The sequence below is a fragment of the Schistocerca serialis genome, chromosome 6 (genome assembly GCF_023864345.2).
Source record: "Schistocerca serialis cubense isolate TAMUIC-IGC-003099 chromosome 6, iqSchSeri2.2, whole genome shotgun sequence".
Taxonomy (NCBI): domain Eukaryota; kingdom Metazoa; phylum Arthropoda; class Insecta; order Orthoptera; family Acrididae; genus Schistocerca; species Schistocerca serialis.
In genome coordinates this window covers 286,263,381-286,272,570 of record NC_064643.1, presented here as the reverse complement: position 1 = coordinate 286,272,570, position 9,190 = coordinate 286,263,381, and the positions used below count along the sequence as shown (strand labels likewise).

At 44.2% G+C, this 9,190-nt stretch overlaps 1 protein-coding gene across 2 annotated transcripts in view; it reads right to left on the bottom strand.

The window, feature by feature from the left end:
- Window positions 1-674: 674 nt before the first annotated feature.
- Window positions 675-9,190, bottom strand: part of LOC126484192 (adenylyltransferase and sulfurtransferase MOCS3) — a 206,184-nt gene continuing 197,668 nt past the window's right edge. For both annotated transcript variants that reach the window (XM_050107606.1, XM_050107604.1), the window contains exon 9: window positions 675-930. In XM_050107606.1, the coding sequence (XP_049963563.1) occupies window positions 779-930 (152 nt within the window). In that variant the 3' untranslated portion in view covers window positions 675-778. The remainder of the gene's footprint in view (window positions 931-9,190) is intronic.

Genomic DNA, 9,190 nt, shown 5'->3' with positions numbered 1-9,190 from the left:
ATGCAAAAAAATCATGAGGATATCCCGGCCATGCTACCACGTGGCTTCAAGATCATGCTCTATATTTGGTGGGACCAGCTCGGCATCATGTACTATGAGGTGTTAAAACTAAGTGAAACAATCACATGTGCTCATTATTGAACACAATTAATGCGTTTGAGCAGAGCATTAAACAACAAACTGCCGATCCAGCGAGAGGCACGATAAAGTGATTTTGCAGCACGACTTCGCTCGGCCCCATGTTGCAAAAGAGGTCAAAACATACTTGGAAATGTTAAAATGGGAAATCATACCCCACATGTCGTATTCTCCAGACATTGCTCCCTCTGACTATCACCTGTTTAGATCAATGGCGCATGGCCTGGCTGACCAACACTTCCAATCTCATGAAGGAGCCACAAATTGGATCGCATCGTGGATCGCTTCAAAAGATGAACAATTTTTTCAACATGGGATTCATACACTGCCCAAAAGATGGGAGAAAGTAGTGGCCAGCAATGGAAAATACTTTGAATAATACATGTATAATCAATTTGTTTCATTAAAGCCTCAAATTTTTGGGGAAAAAATGGCGGAATCAAAGTTGTACACCTTGTACAATTTGGCTAATTCTCTGCCATGGGAAAGTGTAATTTAGGAATAACATTTTTTTTTTGCTAAAGTAACCCTCCAAGTAGCTCTGTCAGGAAATTTTATTTGTATTTAAAAATGATCTTGGTTGTTTGAATAAAAGGCTTCCACCATTTATCTTCGTATAACAACCAGTGCATGCATGACATCAGTAAACAGGAAACAACTTGTCCACATCATTTGCCCAACCATGCAGGCCTCCTATAATGTCCCGTATTGTCACTGCCTCTTCTGTTAGGTGTTCTTTCAGTTTAATAACACCTTTCTGTGAAGCATTCCCACGGCGACAAACGACAATAACTGCAACAGAAACAATATCAAACAATGGAAAATCCAGGATGGAATGTAACAATATTATGAAAAGGATACTTGCTACTAACCATATAGGGGAGATGGTGATTCACAGATAGGTCACCAAAAAGACTATCACAAAATAAGCTTTTGGCCAATCTAGGCCTTCATTAAAAATAGACAACAGACACACAAGGGTGCAAGCGAGCGTGCCCCCCCCCCCCCCCCCCCCCACACACACACACATATGACCACAGTCTCTAGCAGTCTGGCTTCAGCCACTCAGCAATCAACAATCGACAGCACTGGTGTTTGTGTAGAGCTGTCAGTGGCAACAGACAAGCAACACTATGTGAAATAACTGCAGAAATCAATGTGGGGCATATGATGAACATATCCGTTTGGACAGTGCAGGAAATTTTGGCATTAATGGGATGTGGTAGCAGACGACTGACAAGTGTCTTTGCTAACAGTATGCCGTGGACTGCAGCGCATCTCTTGGGCTCTTGGCTATATCGGTTGGATCCTAGATGACTGGACAACCATGGCCTTGTCAGATGAATGCCAATTTTAGTTGGTAATACCGGATGATAGGATTCAAGTGTGGCTCAGATCCCACAAAGCCATGGACCCAAGTTGGCAGTAAGGCACTGTGCAAGCTGGTGGTGGTCCCACAGTGGTGTGTGCTGTGTTTACATGGAATGGATTGGGTTCTCTGTGCCGACTAAACTGTTCATTGACTGCAAATGGTTATGTTTGGCTACTTGGAGACCATCTGCAGCCATTCATGGACTTCATGTTCCCAAACAATGATTTAATTTTTATGGATGATAATGTGCCATGTCACCAAACCAACATTATTCATGATTCGTCTGAAGAACATCCTGGACACTTTGAGAGAATGATTTGGTTGATCACATTGCCCGACATGAATCCCCTCTAACATTTATGGGACATAATCGAGAGATCAGTTCGTGCACAAAATCCTGCACCGCCAACACTTTTGCAGTTATGGATGGCAATGGAGGCAGATGGCTCAATAACTCTGCAGGGGTTTCCAACAACTTGTTGAGTCCATGCCACATCTACCAGCTACACTACACTGGGCAGAAGGAGGTCCAATATGATATTAGGAGGGATCCCATGACTTTCATCATCTCAGTGTATCATGAAATTATTAATTATACTATTATATTGTCTCTGAGATAGAAACAATGGAAACTCCAGAATAAAATAATGACAAATATCATAAAAAGGATAGATTACTACTCACCTTATAGCAGAGATACTGAGTCCCAGATAGGCACAACACAAATACTGTTAAACATGTAAGCTTTTGGCAAAAAAGGCCTTTATCGGAACAAGACAACACGCAGCTCAGACACAAATTACTAGGGTCGCTAGCTGCTGAGGCCAGACAGACCTTGCAGCCAGAGACTGTGGTTGTGTGTGTGTGTGTGTGTGTGTGTGTGTGTGTGTGTGTGTGTGCGTGTGTGTTGTGTGTGTGTGTGTGTGTTCACCCTCCGACAAAGGGCTTGTTGGCAAGAAGCTCATTTTCTGACTGTCTTTTTGTTGTGCCTGTCTGCAACTCAGCATCTCCACTATACAGTGAGCAGCAACTACACTTTTCACAATACTGTTTGACAGTACTTTTGTTGTGCCTATCTGCAACTCACAAGGGAACCTCCTCATCGCACCCCCCTCAGATTTAATTATAGGTTGGCACAGTGGATAGGCCATGAAAAACTGAACACAGATCAATCGAGAAAACAGGAAGAAGTTGTGTGGAACTATGAAAAAAATAAGCAAAATATACAAACTGAGTAGTCCACGCGCAAGATAGGCAACATCTAAGAGAACGCGAGCTCAGGAGCGCTGTGGTCCCATGGTTAGCGTGAGCAACTGCGGAACGACAGGTCCTTGGTTCAAGTCTCCCCTCGAGTGAAAAGTTTACTTTGTTTACTTTTGCAAAGTTATGATCTGTCCGTTCGCTCATTGATGTCTCTGTTCACTGTAATAAGTTTAGTGTCTGTGTTTTGAGACTGCACCGCAAAACCGTGCGATTAGTAAAGGACGTGCCTCTCCAATGGGAACCGAAAACATTTGATCACAAGGTCATAGGTCAACCAATTCCTCCACAGAATAACACGTCCGATATGTTCTATACGACACTGGTGACGGCATGTGCGTCACATGACAGGAATATGTTGTCGACCCACCTAACTTGTACACTTGGTGAATGGGTCAAAAGATTCTTCTACCTTGCCCGATTTAGGTTTTCTTGTGGATGTGATAATCACTCCAAAAAAAGTGGCGAAAACATAAGAGTTTGTCACATAAACTGCAACAAATGAATGCAACAGTTTCACAGTCACACAGTTTTCCCTGTGCTCTGTCAAAACATATGTTTTTAATGTTTTCAAATTTTTCCGTGTGTAGACCGTCAAATCCTGCATATGTCCAAGCAAATCTGAACATGTCCTGGAATTTTGGAGAGCGAAGTTGATTATGTGTGAGTGCCTGAACTTTGATAATTGTCTGAAAATAAAAAATTAAACTTTTCACTCGAGGGAAGACTTAAACCAAGGACATGTCGTTCCGCAGCTGCACACGCTAACCACGGGACCACAGCGCTGTTGGGTGCACACTCACCTTGATGTTGCCTATCTTGCACATGGACTACTCAGTTTGTATATTTTGCTTATTTTTTCATAGTTCCACACAACTTCTTCCTGTTTTCTTGACTGATCTGTGTTCAGTTTTTCAAGGCCTATCCACTGTACCAACTTATAACTAAATCTGAGGGGGGTGCGATGGGGAGGTTCCCTTGTCAGCATCTCCACTACATGGTGAGTAGCAACTATCTTTTCGTAATATTGTTGGAACAGAAACTATATATATATATAAGGTTCTCCTTCCTGTGGATTAAACAGCACACAGAAATTGAATGTAGAAAGCGTTGAAGAACTGAAATTGAAACAAAAATAGGTGAACTGTGAACTGACACTAAAGCTAAAGGTTGGCTTTCTGTAATATTTTCTGTATGCTAGGTATAATGTTCTTCAAAACTATATATATAATAGAAAGAAACATTCCACATGGGAAAATATATTTAAAGACCAGCAACAAACTGTCCATTCGCATGAATGGACACAGGCAGACAGTATTTGTTGGTAATGAGGATCACCCTGTGGCTAAACATGCCTTGGTGCACGGCCAGCACATCTTGGCACAGTGTTACACTGTCCGGGTTATCTGGATACTTCCCACTGACACCAACCTATCAGAAGTCCGGAGATGGGAACTTGCCCTTCAATACATCCTCTCTTCCCGTTACCCACCAGGCCTCAACCTCCACTAATTTCATGTTGCCGCCCCTCGTACATCACTTGTCACTCAACAACATCTTTGCCTCTGTACTTTGGCCTCGACTGACATCTCTGCCCAAACTCTTTGCCTTTACATATGTCTGCTTGTGTCTGTATATGTGCGGATGGATGTGTGTGTGTGTGTGTGTGTGTGTGTGTGTGTGTGTGTGTGTGTGTGTGCGCGCGCGCGCGCGAGTGTATACCTGTCCCCTGTCCCTTTTCCCCCTAAGATAAGTCTTTCCGCTCCCGGGATTGGAATGACACCTTACCCTCTCCCTTAAAACCCACATCCTTTCGTCTTTCCCTCTCCTTCCCTCTTTCCTGACGAGGCAACCATTTGTTGCGAAAGCTAGAATTTTGTGCGTATGTTTGTGTGTCTATCGACCTGCCAGCGCTTTCGTTTGGTAAGTCACATCATCTTTGTTTTTTTATAACATTCCACGTGGGTAAAATATATCTAAAAACAAAGATGATGTGACTTACCGAACGAAAGTGCTGGCAGGTCGACAGACACACAAACAAACACAAACATACACACGAAATTCTAGCTTTCGCGACCAACGGTTGCTTCGTCAGGAAAGAGGGAAGGAGAGGGAAAGATGAAAGGATGTGGGTTTTAAGGGAGAGGGTAAGGAGTCATTCCAATCCTGGGAGCGGAAAGACTTACCTTGGGGGAAAAAAGGACAGGTATACACTCGCACACACACACACACACATATCCATCCGCACATACACAGACACAAGCAGACATTTGTAATGTAACGAATGTGGCTCTCCAGCAGGGATACGACTTCCTCAAATCCTGCCCTGAAATGAGATCCACCCTTCATGAAATCCTCCCCACTCCACCAAGAGTGTCTTTCCGCCGTCCACCTAACCTTCGTAACCTGTTAGTTCATCCCTATGAAATCCCCAAACCACCTTCCCTACCCTCTGGCTCCTATCCTTGTAACCGCCCCCGGTGTAAAACCTGTCCCATGCACCCTCCCACCACCACCTACTCCAGTCCTGTAACCCGGAAGGTGTACACGATCAAAGGCAGAGCCACGTGTGAAAGCACCACGTGATTTACCAACTGACCTCCTACACTGTGATGCATTCTATGTGGGAATGAGCAGCAACAAACTGTCCATTCGCATGAATGGACACAGGCAGACAGTGTTTGTTGGTAATGAGGATCACCCTGTGGCTAAACATGCCTTGGTGCACGGCCAGCACATCTTGGCACAGTGTTACACCGTCCGGGTTATCTGGATACTTCCCACCAACACCAACCTATCTGAACTCCGGAGATGGGAACTTGCTCTTCAATATATCCTCTCTTCCCGTTACCCACCAGGCCTCAATCTCCGCTAATTTCAAGTTGCCGCCACTCATACCTCACCTGTCACTCAACGACATCTTTGCCTCTGCACTTCCGCCTCGACTGACATCTCTGCCCAAACTCTTTGTCTTTAAATATGTATGTGTCTGTTTGTGTTTCTATCGACCTGCCAGCGCTTTCGTATGGTAAGTCACATCATCTTTGTTTTTAAATATATTTTTCCCGCGTGGAATGTTCCCCCCCCCCCCCCCTCTCTCTCTCTCTCTCTCTCTATATATATATATATATGAATATAATAGAGGGAAACATTCCACGTGGGAAAAATATATCTAAAAAGAAAGATGATGAAACTTACCAAACAAAAGCGCTGGCAGGTCGATAGACACACAAACAAACACAAACATACACACAAAATTCTAGCTTTCGCAACCAATGGTTGCCTCATCAGGAAAGAGGGAAGGAGAGGGGAAGACGAAAGGAAGTGGGTTTTAAAGGAGAGGGTAAGGAGTCATTCCAATCCCGGGAGCGGAAAGACTTACCTTAGGGGGAAAAAAGGACAGGTATACACTCGCACACACGCACATATCCATCCACACATACAGACACAAGCAGACATATTTAAAGACAAAGAGTTTGGGCAGAGATGTCAGTCGAGGCAGAAGTGTAGAGGCAAAGAAGTTGTTGAAAGACAGGTGAGGTATGAGTGGCGGCAACTTGAAATTAGCGGAGATTGAGGCCTGGCGGATGACGAGAAGAGAGGATGTACTGAAGGGCAAGTTCCCATCTCCGGAGTTCGGATAGGTTGGTGTTGGTGGGAAGTATCCAGATAACCCGGACGGTGTAACACTGTGCCAAGATGTGCTGGCCGTGCACCAAGGCATGTTTAGCCACAGGGTGATCCTCATTACCAACAAACACTGTCTGCCTGTGTCCATTCATGCGAATGGACAGTTTGTTGCTGGTCATTCCCACATAGAATGCGTCACAGTGTAGGCAGGTCAGTTGGTAAATCACGTGGGTGCTTTCACACGTGGCTCTGCCTTTGATCGTGTACACCTTCCGGGTTACAGGACTGGAGTAGGTGGTGGTGGGAGGGTGCATGGGACAGGTTTTGCATCGGGGGCGGTTACAAGGATAGGAGCCAGAGGGTAGGGAAGGTGGTTTGGGGATTTCATAGGGATGAACTAACAGGTTACGAAGGTGAATGTACTCACAGGTAAGGACTCCGTGAATGTAGAAGAGGGTATCAGTGATCATAAGTCAGTGGTTGCATCAATGTTTGTTTGTGTGTCTATCGACCTGCCAGCGTTTTTGTTCGGTAAGTCACCTCATCTTTGTTTTTATATATAATTTTTCCCACGTGGAAGTTTCCTTCCATTATATTGATATATATATATATATATATATAGGCGATGGCCTCTCACCTCTCCTTTTCAATCTGGTGTTAGATAAGGTCATAAAAGAATGGGAAACATCACAACAGGGGATAACCTCAGGAAACCTACAGATTAAATGCCTGGCTTTTGCAGACGATTTGGTGATTGTCACGAAAGGTATAAAGGAAACAAAAGACGCTATTGAAAAACTGCACGAAATCGCTTCCAAAACTGGACTACAGATCTCTTACGAAAAGACACAGTTTATGAGCACAAAGAAGCTCTCATCTCTGAACACAAAGTATGGCACGATTTACAAAACGGCAAACTTCAAATACCTTGGTGAAACACTACAAATGAGTGGACATAACAGAGACTCAAACGGAGCAAGAAAGACTAAACTGGACAAGGCATACAAAGTAGTGTGGAATCATTACAACAAGAAGTCTATCTCACAAAAAGCCAAATTACGCCATTACGACACGGTGGTGCTCCCCGAGGCACTATATGCAGCAGAGACCACACTAATCCTAGGGCATACACGTATCAGACAATTAGAAAAAGTAGAACGGAAAATACTTAGGAAAATATTTGGCGCAACTAACAACAATGGAATATGGATCAAGAAACCTACAGAGGAACTGTACAAACATACGGAGACAATCACAGAAAAGATTAGAAAACGCAGACTACAATTCTATGGACACCTATACAGAATGCCATCACACAGGCTGACCAAACAGATCTTTGACTGGGTAACCACTAGAAACAACAAATGGATGGCAGAGGTAGAAAACGACCTGAACCAGCTCAACATAACAGCAGACACAATAAACGACAGAATAAAGTTCAGAAACATCATTAAGAAAAGTAAACTACATGATATACAATGCGACAAACGAACAGGCATAAAATGGACCGAAGAACGCAAGCAAGATCACAGCCAGAAGATGAAAGAAATATGGGCAACCAAAAAGGCAATCAGATGAAGCCGAAGACACAAAGCCGACAAGAAGCATGGACAGAGGACCGGAACCAGAAACACAGCGAGCGAATGAGGGAAGTTTGGGCAGCAAGGAAGGCAGCAAAAGGAACTGGCCATGTAGTTAAGTCCAAATGCGCTCTTTAAGGGCAAAACACCAATAATAATAATATATATATATATATATAAAAAAAAACAAAGATGATTTGACTTACCAAATGAAAGTGCTGGCAGGTCGACAGACACACAAACAACCACAAACATACACACAAAATTCAAGCTTTCGCAACAAACTGTTGCCTCATCAGGAAAGAGGGAAGGAGAGGGAAAGACGAAAGTAAGTGGGTTTTAAGGGAGAGGGTAAGGAGTCATTCCAATCCCGGGAGCGGAAAGACTTACCTTAGGGGGAAAAAAGGACGGGTATACACTCGCACACACACACACACACACACACACACACACACACACACACACACATATATATATATATATATATAAAAAGTACACAGTGACAAGTGACATGCTAATATAAGCTAAATTATTCAGAGCCACAAATAAGGAGAGCTCTGAAGGCCAACCATAAGAAGAGAGAAGAGAGACCGGATGAAGATGAAGCAATGAGCTGCGTGTTCTTGCCATACGTGGGTCCTCCAATGGCCAAAATCCATAGAGTGAAGACCGTTTTCTGTGCAGCGGGAAAAATCAAAGACCTTCTCGGTTCAACCAAGGATCCACTAGGTCTGGTATGTACAAGATCGGATGCAAATGTGGGGTGCAATATATAGGACAGACGCAGTGTTGCATCTCACAATGCCGCAATGAACACATCAGGCATGTACGCTTGGGTCAGTCTGATGTGGCCGAACATAGCACAGACGAGAAGCACACCTTTGATTTTGAGGACACAAAGGAAATATGCAGTACAAATGGATTTTGGGACTCAGTAATTAAAGAGTCCATAGAAATATGGTTACACGACAACCTAATCAACTGCGATAGTGGCTACCATCTCAGAACAGTCTGAGAGCCTGCAATCATTCTGTTCCACCAAGGGCCACGGACGGAGCAGACAGAGACAGATGATGGGACACGAACCCCGCACACGCATTCCCCTCACCACCGGCCGCTCCAGGCGCATCGGGCAATTCTGCGGGCACGTGATTGGCCGGTGGAGGGAAGCAGAGAGCAGTCCAGCAAAGACATAAGCCTGCGACCGATG